Below are 14,200 nucleotides of genomic sequence, written 5' to 3'. Positions count from 1 at the left end.
ACAAGCAAATAATTCATAGGCATTTCTTGACGTCTACTAATATTAAAAATTCTTTGACATTCATCGCAAGACAAAACAAACTTACGGGCATCTTTGAAGAGAGTAGGCCAATAAAAACCGGATTGCAATACCTTATGTGCAGTTCTATCTCCAGCATGGTGTCCTCCATAAGCTTCGGAGTGATACTTGCGTAGGATCTGTTCCTGTTCATGCTTAGGTACACAACGTCTAATAACACCATCTACTCCTTCTTTATAAAGATGTGGGTCATCCCAAAAGTAATGTCGCAAGTCATAGAAAAACCTTTTCTTTTGTTGGTATGTGAAGCTAGGAGGTATAAATTTAGCAACCATATAATTAGCATAATCAGCATACCATGGAGTGATACGAGAAGTACTTATGACATTTAATTGCTCATCAGGAAAGCTATCATCAATAGGTAGTGGGTCATCAAGAACATTCTCTAGCCTAGACAAGTTGTCTGCAACCGGGTTCTCAGCTCCCTTTCTATCAACAATATGTAAATCAAATTCTTGAAGCAGGAGAACCCATCTAATAAGTCTAGGTTTTGCATCCTTCTTTTCCATAAGATATTTAATAGCAGCATGATCAGTGTGAATAATAACTTTGGAATCAACAATACAAGGTCTAAACTTATCACAAGCAAACACCACTGCTAAAAGTTCCTTTTCGGCAGTAGCATAATTTTTTTGAGCACTATCTAAAGTCTTACTAGCATAATGGATAACATTTAATTTCTTATCAACTCTTTGCCCTAGAACATCACCTACAGCATAATCACTAGCATCACACATAATTTCAAAGGGTAAATTCCAATCAGGTGGCTGAACAACATGTGCAGAGACTAATGCTTTCTTAAGTATTTCAAATGCTTGTACACAATCATCATCAAAGACAAATGGTACATCTTTTTGTAATAAATTAGTCAGAGGCCGAGAGATTTTTGAGAAGTCCTTGATGAACCTCCTATAAAACCCGGCGTGACCAAGGAAACTTCTTATACCTTTCATGTCCTTGGGACATGGCATCTTTTCAATAGCATCAACCTTGGCTTTATCAACTTCAATACCTCGTTCAGAAACTTTGTGCCCCAAGACAATACCTTCATTAACCATAAAGTGACACTTTTCCCAATTCAAGACAAGATTAGTTTCTTCACATCTCTGCAAAACTCGAGCAAGATTGCTCAAGCAATCATCAAAAGAGGAACCATAGACAGAAAAGTCATCCATGAAAACCTCGCAAATTTTCTCACAAAAGTTAGAGAATATAGCCATCATGCATCTTTGAAAGGAAGCAGGTGCATTACATAAACCAAAAGGCATAAGTCTATAAGCAAAAGTACCAAAAGGGCATGTAAAAGTAGTCTTTGATTGATCTTTAGCCGACACAGGTATTTGAGAAAAACCAGAGTAACCATCTAGAAAGCATTAATGTGTATGTTTGCATAGTCTTTCTAGCATTTGATCAATAAAAGGTAAGGGGTAATGATCTTTCTTAGTAGCCTTATTTAATTTGCGGAAATCAATTACCATCCTATAACCTGTGATAATTCTTTGCGGAATCAATTCATCTTTATCATTAGGGACAACAGTAATACCTCCCTTCTTAGGGACACAATGGACAGGACTTACCCACTGACTATCAGCAACGGGATAAATTATACCTGCCTCCAGAAGCTTGAGTATTTCTTTTCTTACCACTTCTTTCATTTTAGGATTCAAACGTCGTTGAGGATCACAAACTGGTTTGGCATCAACTTCCAAATTTATTTTATGTTGACATAGAGTGGGACTGATGCCCTTAAGATCATCCAAAGTATATCCAATAGCGGCACGATGCTTCTTCGGAGTTTTCAATAATCTTTCTTCTTCATGCTCTGAAAGCTTAGCGCTAATAATAACAGGATATATTTTCTTTTCATCAAGATAAGCATATTTAAGATTATCAGGCAACGGTTTAAGCTTAAATACGGGATCACCCTTGGGTGGAGGGGGATCCCCTAGGATTTCAACAGGCAAATTGTGTTGCAGAATAGGTTCCTATTTAAAGAATACTTCATCTATTTCCCTTCTTTTATTCATGAACATATCATTTTCATGGTCTAGCAAGTAGTGTTCTAAAGGATCACTAGGAGGTACAGCAATAGAAGCAAGACCAATAATTTCATCCTTACTAGGCAATTCTTCCTCACGATGTTGTTTACTAAATTTAGAGAAATTAAACTCATGAACCATATCATCCAAGCTAATAGTAACAACATTCTTTTTGCAATCTATCGTAGCATTAACAGTACGCAAGAAGGGTCTACCAAATATAATGGGACAAAAGCTATCTTGTGGAGAACCAAGAACAAGAAAATTAGCGGGATATTTGGTTTTCCCACACAAGACTTCAACATCTCTAACAATTCCCATTGGAGATATAGTATCTCTATTTGCAAGTTTAATTGTAACATCAATTTCTTCTAACTCGGCAGGTGCAATCTCATGCATAATTTCTTTGTATAATTCAATGGGTATAACACTAGCACTAGCACCCGTATCACATAAGCCATGATAACAATGATCTCCTATTTTAACAGAAATAACAGGCACGCCTACCACAGGTCTATATTTATCTCTATCACAAGGTTTAGCAATTCTAGCAGTTTCACCAGTGAATTGAATAACATGCCCATCAATATTATCAGACAAGAGATCTTTAACGATAGCAATACTAGGTTCTACTTTGACTTGCTCAGGAGGTGTATAAGTCCTAGTGTTGCTTTTACGAACAACAGTTGAAGTTTTAGCATGATCCTTCATTCTAACAGGGAAAGGGGGCTTCTCAACATAAGAAGTAGGAACAATAGGATCATTATACGTGACAATATTTTCTTCAACTTTAATAGGTGCAGCTACTTTTACTTCTAGGGGAGGATGATGTTTAAACCACTTCTCCTTGGGGAGATCAACATAAGTAGCAAAAGATTCACAGAAAGAAGCTACTATCTCAGAGTCAAGTCCATATTTAGTGCTAAACTTACGGAAAATATCAGTATCCATAGAAGATTTAACACAATCAAACTTAGGTGTCATACCTGACTCCTTACCTTCGTCGAGGTCCCAATCTTCAGAGTTGCGTTTAATTCTATCCAATAAATTCCATCCAAATTCAATAGACTTGATCATAAAAGAGCCAGCATAAGAAGTATCGAGCATGGTGCGATTGTTATCAGAAAGTCGAGCATAAAAATTCTGGAGAATTGTCAATTTTGAGAGCTCATGATTGGGGCATGAATATAACATTGATTTAAGCCTCCCCCAAGCTTAAGCGATGCTTTCTCCTTCGCGAGGCCAAAAATTATATATATAATTGCGATCACGATGAACAAGATGCATAGGGTAATACTTTTGATGGAATTCCAATTTCAATCTTTTATAGTTCCATGATCTCGTATCATCACATAGCCTATACCATGTCAATGTGTCTCCCTCCAAAGATAAAGGGAAAGCCTTCCTCTTAACAACATCATCGGGTATACCTGCAAGCTTAAATGGTCTACAAATATCATCCACAAAGCGTAGATGCTCGTCAGGATGCTTTGTTCCATCTCCTGCGAAAGTGTTAGCTAGCAGTTTTTCCATCATACCCGAAGGAATTCCAAAAGGAGTTTCATTTTCAATAGGTTTAGTAGGTTGAGGAGCAACTCTTGGCTCAACCGGATGGGGTGAATATACCCCGAACAAGCCCCTCAAACAATTACTTTCCATAGTAACAAGTGACAGAAAATTTCAGCACATTAAATAAATTTTTCCTTACCAAATTCCACCTACCAAAGGCGCTTCACTCCCCGGCAACGGCGCCAGAAAAGAGTATTGATGACCCACAAGTATAGGGGATCTATCATAGTCCTTTCGATAAGTAAGAGTGTCGAACCCAACAAGGAGCAGAAGGAAATGATAAGCGGTTTTCAGCAAGGTATTCTGTGCAAGTACTGAAATAAGTGATAACAGATAGTTTTGTGATAAGATAAATTGTAACAAGCAATATGTAACAAAAGTAAATAAAGTGCAGCAAGGTGGCCCAATCCTTTTTGTAGCAAAGGACAAGCCTGGACAAACTCTTATCATAGGAAAAACGCTCCCGAGGACACATGGGAATATCGTCAAGCTAGTTTTCATCACACTCATATGATTCGTGTTCGGTACTTTGATAATTTGATATGTGGGTGGACCGGTGCTTGGGTACTACCCTTACTTGGACAAGCATCCCACTTATGATTAACCTCTATTGCAAGCATCCTCAACTACAACAAAACTATTAAGGTAAACCTAACCATAGCATGAAACATGTGGATCCAAATCAGCCCCTTACGAAGCAACGCATAAACTAGGGTTTAAGCTTCTGTCACTCTAGCAACCCATCATCTACTTATAACTTCCCAATGCCTTCCTCTAGGCCCAAATAATGGTGAAGTGTTATGTAGTCGACGTTCACATAACACCACTAGAGGTTAGACAACATACATCTTATCAAAATATCGAACGAATACCAAATTCACATGACTACTAATAGCAAGACTTCTCCCTTGTCCTCAGGAACGAACGTAACTACTCACAAAGCATATTCATGTTCATAATCAGAGGGGTAATATTGTGCATAAAGGATCTGAATATATGACCTTCCACCAAATAAACCAACTAGCATCAACTACAAGGAGTAATCAACACTACTAGCAACCTACTAGCACCAATCTCGGACTTGGAGACAAGAATTGGATACAAGAGATGAACTAGGGTTTGGAGATGAGATGGTGCTGGTGAAGATGTTGATGGAGATTGCCCTCTCCCGATGAAAGGAGCATTGGTGATGACGATGGTGATGATTTCCCCCTCCCGGAGGGAAGTGTCCCTGGCAGGAGAGCTCTGCCAGAGCCCTAGATTTGTTCCGCCAAGGTTCCACCTCGTGGCGGCGGAGTCTCGTCCCGAAAGGTTCTCTCTGATTTTTTCTCATCGAAAGACTTCATATAGGAGAAGATGGGCATCGGAGAGCCACCAGGGGGCCCACGAGGTAGGGGGCGTGCCCCCCACCCTCGTGAGCAGGGTGTGGGCCCCCTGGCCTTCATCTTTGGCGACGATTTTTCTTTATTTATTTCAAGGTATTCCGTGGAGTTTCAGGACTTTTGGAGTTGCGTAGAATAGGCCTCCAATATCTGCTCCTTTTCCAGCCCAGAATTCCAGCTGCCGGCATTCTCCCTCTTCATGTAAACCTTGTAAAATAAGAGAGAATAGCCATAAGTATCGTGACATAACGTGAAATAATAGCCCATAATGCAATAAATATTATCATAAAAGCATGATGCAAAATGGACGTATCATACGGCCCCGGGTTGCAACAAATGACATCATTTCTTTCACGGACCCAAGCCCAATGAGATGCCCGACTAGGTATCGCCGATGATGGTTGCCTAACTAGCCAGTCAATGATCTGGACAGGGTTGTTAAAGTCCATCTCATTCACTTCATCCCTTGTTCCACACAATGCAATTTGCCTTGCTAGAGCACGTCTATGAATTTTCTCTTGCTTCTTCAGATTGCTTATGTTTTTCTCTTTAGCTTGGTATAACTTAACTTCGTCTTCATCGCACTTAGACACATAATACTTTGAAAATTCTCTACAAGCCGCATTCAATGCATCGACGGCTTTGACCCACAGGTCCATCTTTTGCTCAATGACTGCACGTTCACGCTTCGCCGCCGCGTCCGCAGAACTCTCAACATAGATGATCGATGCCATCCTACAAGTCGAGGGATTATAATCGTCTCTTGACAAAAACTATAACCCTACGACTAGATCGAGCTATAATTCGAGAGGTAACTACTATAACGTTCGTCATAAGAATTTACTTAAACATAACCCTAACCATAACCATAACCCTAGCCATAACATTAAACCCAACCCTAAATGTTAGTTCTTAGTACCCACACAATGCTAGTTACGCCATACATTGTCAAAGCACAAACATTACCATAAATGCATCATATACATTGATTTCACCACAACAAAACCATGAACTAGGGTTTGCAACCAAATGAGCAAAATACAAGATTCCAACCAACAAAATCAAAGGGGCTGAAGGGAGGTACCTTGGGTGATGCAAATGCCCCCGATTCACCGAACAAATCTCAAGAAATGGAGGGGTGTCTAGTGGGTGCTTTGGTGGGGGAGAAGATGGGAGAGAGCTTGAGCTCGAAAGAGGGAGAATGGGGAATGGTGGTGAATGAGTGGGTGGGGGAGCATAGCCCCCACCACTCACAACCTTATTCAGGACCCTACCGCCAGAGACCTCGGCGGTAGGGTGTTAGAGCCTACCGCCAGGGTCTGTGGCGGTAGGGCCCTTTGCCACGTCAGGGCCCGCTAACTGGCAGACGGCTGTTAACGAAACCTATCGCCAGGCAGGGCGGCGGTAGGCTGTGTAAAGCTACCGCCAGGGCCTCCGGCGGTAGCCAAAAGGGTCAAATCTCGAAAAAAATCAAACCGGGGTCATATCCTGTGAAACTACCTAAAAAGGGTCAAAACACAAAATTTTGCCCCCTTAGGGTGATGTTCATCCACTTGAGGTCTGGGAGGCCCAACCGTCCCACCCACTTGGGCATACACACTGAATTCCATGCGGCAACGCAGTGTCCGCCCCGCACCTCCACCCGTGCGACCCACAGAAACCCTCTGCATATCTTCGTAATGCTTGCCAGCATGTCAGGTGGAACATCCAACACCATCATGGTGTAAATGGGCATCGCGCATAGGATGGACTGCACCAACTCTAGCCTCCCGGATGTATCCATAGTAGCTGCACGCAAAGTTCGTAGCTTCCTCGCTGTTCCATCTACAATGCCTTGAAACTGAGCAGCCGACGTGATGGACGGTTTTCAAATAAAGTGAGCACTTTATTTGAATAGTTTAAAAATCTTGAAAAAATGCTAAAGCAAATCCTACATAATAATATGGACATATACCACACATGTGTAAAGTTTTATGATGAAATAAAATAACATGTGAGCTAGTACATAAAAATGACAAATTCATGATTTGAAAAGATGAGCAGTACATGCACTGTTAACTGCTAAAAATCCACGCATGACGCATTTGTCTTTTTTGAGCTCACATGTTTAACTTATTTCGTCGTCAAACTTTGCAAGTGTATAGTATACATCCATATTACCATGTAAAATTCATTTAAGCATTTTTAAAAAATTTAAAATGTGATTTTGGAAACTATTTGCTACTCCCTTCGTCCCATAATATAAGAACATTTTTTACCTAGTGTAGTGTCGAAAACATTCTTATATAGTGTAGTGTCAAAAACATTCTTATATTATGGAACGGAGGAATAACCGTGTTCCAAAGTGACCTGCGACCTAAGCCACGGAGCCGGATCCTCTAACTTAGGGAAGGGAAGTCACGATGCTACAGTCCTCGTCTAGTGTAAAATGAAGAAGGAATGTTACGGACTATTAGCAGGCTATTTACTTTTGGTAATTACTGTAGATATAAAAAATCAAAAATTAATTTTATCTCGTCATCTACTTGTTTGTATGTAACTATTTTGGATGTGCATAATAGATCTGTAATTTAAAAAATATTTCAAGTTATCTTAGCCTTAATTGTATGGATTAACAGAAGGAAAGTTAGGGTACTGTAGCTTCTCTAACACCCCTCGTGTATGTTAGAGGATCCAGTTCCCTAAGCCACTAGTCATCCTCGCTGCGCATGGGTCCAGCCTAAATCTAGCCCCCGCGACATACTTACTCCCAGGTCCCAAGGACATGAGTACGTTTCCTCGTGAACTTTGTGAGTTTTTGTGCGACCATTATGTTTCGACCAGGCACTATAGCTAGCTTGCCAGCCAGTTAAATGCTGCAGCTCCAACTTCGCTGTCACACAGAGGACACAGGACACACGGTTTCCGTGGGCTACAACAGTAGACTGTACCACAGTAGCAACTAGCAAGCAGGACGAGCGGCTCCGACGACCCACAACCATCGCGCCGTCCATGCATCGTGCATGAAGTTAGTTAATCGCCGCTGCCGCCGGCACTGTGCGCGCGGCAATGCCATACAGTGGCGCCGACGGCAACGCATCCGGCCCGCTCTGCCGGGGGTGGCGTGTCGGCGTCGTTGAGAAGCGGATCCGGGGCCTGTTTCGCGGCACTGTTCAGCAGCTTCCGTCGTTCCCCGGGAAAGCAACAGCACGCACAGCGCGTACGTGTACCGTGTAGCAAGCACACGTTGATAGGGCCGGCATGGATGGATGGATCTCAGGGGCCCATCAACGAGACAGTTTGTTCATCTCCATGAATTTATCTGTTGATGATGAAAGGAGCCAGGCATGTAGTAGATGCATGCAGTACACCTGATCTGACTTGCCATTAGCTAGCAAAATAATGTTGCACTAGTGCTGAAACAACGACTTAGCATGCAGGCATCGATGTCGACCACCTAGTATTTACCTGGGCACAGGCAGGCTGGTGGAAAGAATATATATATTCCTACTTGGCACTTGGCAGACTTGTTCAACGTGAACGGCAGATATATATGGAGTATTTACCGAAGGAACATAATATTGAGTAGTCGTCGTCAGACTAAGTACGTTACGTACCGGCCGCATGCCGTTGCCATGCATGGAGCTTACGTACCACGCCGACGGCACCGGCCGGCAGTCCCCGTCCGATGGAGAAAGGGAGAGAGGCCTCACGACCCGAGGCGGTACATGCCGTCCACCATGAACGGCGCCCTGTCCATGTACAGCGCCGGGCCCTGCGGGGCGGGGAGGAAGCTCACGCCCACGCCGCCGTCCATCACGGAGAAGGGCATGTCCTCCGGCGCCGGCTTCCAGTGCCGCTTCCTCTGGTTGATGAACCAGTTGTTGATCTGCTTCTGGTCCAGCCCCGTCGACTCCGCCAGCGCGATCTTCTCCGTCTCCTGCACACATGCACCACCACCAGCAATCATCAGCGAGCGAAACCAATCGACGCCGACACCTATCCGAGAAATTCAATGGTGGCATGTATGTATGATGGTCGTATCGTACAGAGGGGTAGGGCCACTTGGAGTGCAGCTCCCACCAGTGCAGCAGCTTCTGGCGGGCCTCCTTGGGGAGCTTCCCCTTCTTGCGCCGCTTGCAGAACTCCTGGCGGAGGCTCCCCACGTAGCCGCCGTATTTCCTCAGCAGCTGGTGCTTCAGCTCCTTGTCCTCCGCGCTGGGGTCGATCTCCTCCACGCAGCTCGTGTCCAGCTCATCCTCGGACGACCCCGCGCCTTCGCAATTAGTACTGTCTGCGCGTCAATAGTTGGCAAAAACAAAATGTTGGTCCCGTTCCCGGATCTGGACCACTTGGGGAAATAGCAGTGGTCTTAAATGGATTGGAAATACATGACACCTGGTTTAATTTCAAAAGGTGTGTTCGTGCATGCACAATATCCTCATTCAACAACACGCGGAAAAGGAGAAGCACCAGTTTTGACAAATATAATTAGTAATCCCTCGGTACCAAAATATAAGATGTCTTATATTTTGGCACAGGGGGAATAACTAAATTTTGTAGAAATTCACATATATAGCAATATGAGCCACACAAATGCATGCCTCACATTGTAACAAACGGTGTCTTAATTAGAACTGTGTGAACTGAAAATGGTTACTGGGTGAAGATCAGAACAAATGGAGGCATATTTCAACCATGCTGCTGCAATTTTGCATCATTGAGTAAGGTGCAACCTCACGCTGCAAAGGCCAGAAGCCTTATCCATGCAACCTCCCAAGTTCATCCAAACACCAGATAGAGAAATGAAGTGCCTTTCACTTTTGGGCAGCCTAGTGGGCAATAAGTAGCATACTACACTAATTCTAGGAACAAAAGTAATTATACACATGCCAGGTTGTGTTAATTTTCTCAAGTATGGATAGCGAAGTACCAAAATGAAAGGGTTGTTAACATATCCGAATATCTGTTAGAACAAGTGAGAAAAACAAGAAACAAGTCGGAATTAAATGAGGGGTGTATAGTTTTTCAGCAACATGAACAAATAAAGTGCAGTTTCCACGCATAAAAACACCTAAAATTTATATTAAAAATACTCGTTTTCTTTATGTAAATTTATCATGAGTATATAATAAAGATTACTTATCACTGCCCATTTTCTTTATCTTATCAAGTGAAGTTGTTTGTAAATAAATCCACATCCATATGTTATGCTATCACTTTCTTTTGAACGTCTTAGGAGCTCAAGCTGTTCAAAATACAGTACATGAACTTAACTTCGTTTTAAAAGGGAAATTTGCCCACAGTACACAGCGTACTAAATCAAACAAAATCACTGCCATTGCTCAAAAGAGATATTTCAATAACTCCTAGGATCAATGAAAGAATTTTTCAGACCAGATGTATAAGACGATGGAGAGAAAGATATAACTGAACTTTTTTGGAATTTTAACTTAGTTCTGGAAATGAGGCTAGGCCTCATGTTTAAATTAATCCAAACATATATGATATATGTAGGAAATTGAGAAACTATATTTGGAACCTCATGATAGCCGATCCCATTTATACCCAACCAAAAACCACATTTCTAAGTTTCTGTAAATATTATGAAAAACTTCGTGCATGTTGGTATTGAGCAGAAAATTGCTTCTTTAATCTCCATAAAAGAATGTGAACATTTGCAGCCCGTGTGAAAATCACAAAATAGATATCTGCACCACAGGTTACATAATTTTCACCATAGCAAATTGGTCCATGCCTCAAATTGTGTTTTTTCACAGCTCGCGAATAATCATATTTTTAGCAATAATTCAAAATGGCAAGTGTCTACCCATGTTAACTAACACGAAATTTTTCATAGTTTTCGAATACTTGGAAATATGATTTCTTTTGCTAAATATATAAAAAAAACAGGTTCATATGTACCGAGGTACTGAATATCATTATGTGTAGTTAAAATGAAGTATTGCCATATGTACATCTAACACTACAATTTTTCCGCCCAAAAAACCTTTGTTCAAAAGATGCAAAAGTTTCTTAAGGTCCAGCAAAGGAACCCATCATGCTAAGTCCAAAGCATGTATATGTTTCAACAATGTAATGTAGGAGCCACACATCAAATAGCTTGGGTCACAAAAGGGTGATTATATATAAACAAAAGACATAAATTCCTCAAACCAATTAACAATGCTGTATGGCTATGATCAAAATGAAATCAAAGAAATAAGAGGCCTCTAGTCTATATGAATGCTCCCACATCGATGCAAAAAAAAATCTCCTACATTATCCTTAATGGTACAGTCCCTAAAAGAACAAGTAGTATATTGCATAACGATTAACATCTTGACCTGATCTGAAGAGTTCATTTTGTGTTCTGTGCAACATCGAGGGCATTATTAAACAAGGAAAATAAAAAAATGCAGCGGTGAAATACTTGTGCAAACAAGAATGTCTCTTCACCAATAGGATACAGACAGCTGCATGTTCAGAGGACAGACTTTGAAGTTGTTGCTGATATTTCTTTCAACAAAGAATTCAGGCGTCCCTCTCCCTCCCTCTCACACTCACTCCGACTGGACAAAGGGACAGGGCGCACAGTGTAGTAACAGTAGGCGTCCATCTAGTACAGTGCGGCGATTTATTGGCACCCTAATACTCGCGGACGCACAGAACTGCTACAGGCCCACCGCTCATCCACCGCCGCATACGTACACGCGCGTCGAATCAGCTAGTACCCTGTGTTCTGCATCCCAATTAAATCACTACTGCTTCCACCGAATAACAAGGCCGATTGTTACTAGTACTCGATTTATAATCCCTATATGGACCGAACACCAGTTATCTTGATGTAATTCCTTCGAGCTAGCTGATTAAACAGTACATGCTAAACCACATAGATGATTAAACTGCCGACACAATCAACTTTGTAGCCCTAAGAGCGAGGCTAAGCCACATGCCTCTTGTTCGCCTATGAATTGCCTCTGCTGAAGCAAAGATGAAGCCTCTAAAGGTTGAAGACAGTGTGTTACTTCTAATCGTGATTAATTATAAACTGAGAGCCGAAGGTATCGAAAACGAGAGGCGGAGATTGGAACCACGAGCTCCCTGCGTGCTCGTGATGCATATTACTACGGGTGCTGATTTAATACTCATATAGAGTACTGCTGATGTGTACGTACTCTGCTAAGATGCCGGTGTTATTATAATTAGCGAACTTGTGGTCTAATGCATGCCCTTATCCCTCCCCTAAATAAACAAAGGAGCAAAGGTTATCGTGGCAGTGGCAGGGAACGACAGCATGGATCCAAAGAGGAAAAAAGTTGGCTCCATTCCGTCGCACAAACCGGACATTTCCCAATGCGGCAACCCAAGAATCTTCTCGTCTCGGAAGCACCAGCTGCCACCAGGCGCATAAATATTGCTGCTGAAATCTGAGTATACCTGTGAATGTGATGGAATCGAGCTGCGTCTCGACGCTCTTGAAGAACTCCGTGGCCTCCTGGATCGGCCGCGCCAGCTCCTCCCTGTACTTCGCCAGCATGTTGCAGTAGGCCTCCTGCACGCCGGCCGGTGAGCTCGGAGTCAGTACAGGGACAGCAAAGCATCACATGGCATCACGCGACGAGCTTGATCCATCGTATGTATCGAGGAACGTATACCATGAACTGGTCGAGCTCCGGGTCGGGGCGCGGGGACTCGTGCTTCCCCCGGCCATGCCCGGCGTCCAGCTTCGCCGCCACGGCCGAGAGCCTCTCCAGCACCTCCGGCGGGGCGCCGACCTATAAGAGAAAGCAAATCACGCGCTCAGCTTCAGCAGATGGTGCAGGTGCACACATCCTGTGTGACCTAACTAACTAAATCTGCATGGTTTGAGCGATGCCTTCTGGCAGTCCAGGTAGGAGGCGAGGAGCGGCGAGTAGAGCGGGTGCGCCATGATCTTGGCCTTGATGGTCGCGGCGTCCGCCGGCGAGATCTCCCTGCGCTGCTGCTGCTGCTGCGCCGACGGCGGCGGAACGGCCAGGAGCTGCTGCAACGCAAGCCGCGAGCCGTGCTGCTCGCCGGCCAGCTCCGGCGAGGGCGACGATGCGGCGGGCGGCGGGAGCTGCAAGAAGGAGGCCATGGACGCACTGCTGCTGCTACTGCCGCTCCCTCCTCCTCCCCCAAGATTAGGGAACCTCTCCATAATTTGCGCAGAGAATCGACAGATCAAGAAGAGACGACAAGGCCAAGAAACCCTAACTAGGGAGGAGATGAGATGAACTCTCCTGAAAAGAAGACAAGTGGTGGAGGACGAAACTTGGGGGTGGGCGGACGGAGGAAGAAAGGAGGAGGAGGAGGAGGAGGCCGGAAGGTGAATGAATGATGAGCGAGTGTGTGTGTGGCTGGTGGGAAGGGATTGGCTTTGTTCCCATGTCAAATCATGAGTAAAGAGGAAGCTGTCTTTCTTGCGTCGCTGTTGCCGTTGCCGCTGTTTCGACACGACGCAATCTCACGCCGCGGCCAAGGATATAGAATCTTAGACGGATCCGTACGTGCCACATGCAAATACTGCGTGCACCACCCTATCTTTTTTTCTACCGCTATTCTCAGAGCAACTTTAGCAAATCTCGTTTAGTATACTAGCAAGATGCCTGTGCGTTGCACGGAACATCAAGATGCATTTGTATGAGTAGTTTATCTTGTGGGAGAAAAGGATGAACGAGGAAAGGCCTTATCTGCAAATGTGGAGAGGAGTGCGGGTAATTGTCATAGTTTCCTTCCTATCCGTTAGATATAGATCGGACGACCTATATTGCAGGATGGCAGGCACACCATCATCACCAACTCTGCTTTTTATAAGAGTAGAGAAACGCAAACGCGTGCACATATAAACATCCTAGAAACACATGCATGCACATCCTATCCTTATGAACACCTTTAAAAAATTGAGCCAGGAAATCATCTTAAAATTGACGAAGTCACCGTAGACGCATTCATAGTTAACGGGAACGCCTCCTCCCACTTAACACACATCGCCGAAAGGCCTAAAATACGTCCAGAAAACAAAAAATGAAACACTTACGAAGAGCTTCTACAGATTGGTTTTACAGACTCCTCTCTCACCAACCAACCCCCTTATTTTAGCTGGTGGGACTTCTTCACCCTAATCTTTCT

General features: G+C 43.5%; 1 protein-coding gene across 1 annotated transcript; it reads right to left on the bottom strand.

Moving 5' to 3' along the window:
• Window positions 1–8,639: 8,639 nt before the first annotated feature.
• LOC119311965 (homeobox protein rough sheath 1-like) lies at window positions 8,640–13,510 on the bottom strand. The gene is made up of 5 exons (XM_037587680.1): window positions 12,927–13,510; window positions 12,706–12,825; window positions 12,488–12,602; window positions 9,097–9,341; window positions 8,640–8,987 (listed from the first exon to the last, which is right to left on the bottom strand). The coding sequence occupies exons 1-5, from the start codon at window positions 13,227–13,229 to the stop codon at window positions 8,757–8,759; spliced, it is 1,014 nt and encodes a 337-aa protein (XP_037443577.1). The 5' UTR covers window positions 13,230–13,510; the 3' UTR covers window positions 8,640–8,756.
• Window positions 13,511–14,200: the final 690 nt, after the last annotated feature.

This window comes from Triticum dicoccoides, chromosome 5B (genome assembly GCF_002162155.2).
Source record: "Triticum dicoccoides isolate Atlit2015 ecotype Zavitan chromosome 5B, WEW_v2.0, whole genome shotgun sequence".
In the NCBI taxonomy this organism is placed as follows: Eukaryota; Viridiplantae; Streptophyta; class Magnoliopsida; order Poales; family Poaceae; genus Triticum; species Triticum dicoccoides.
Note: the sequence above shows the minus strand (reverse complement) of the source record. Positions and strands in the feature narration are given on the sequence as shown.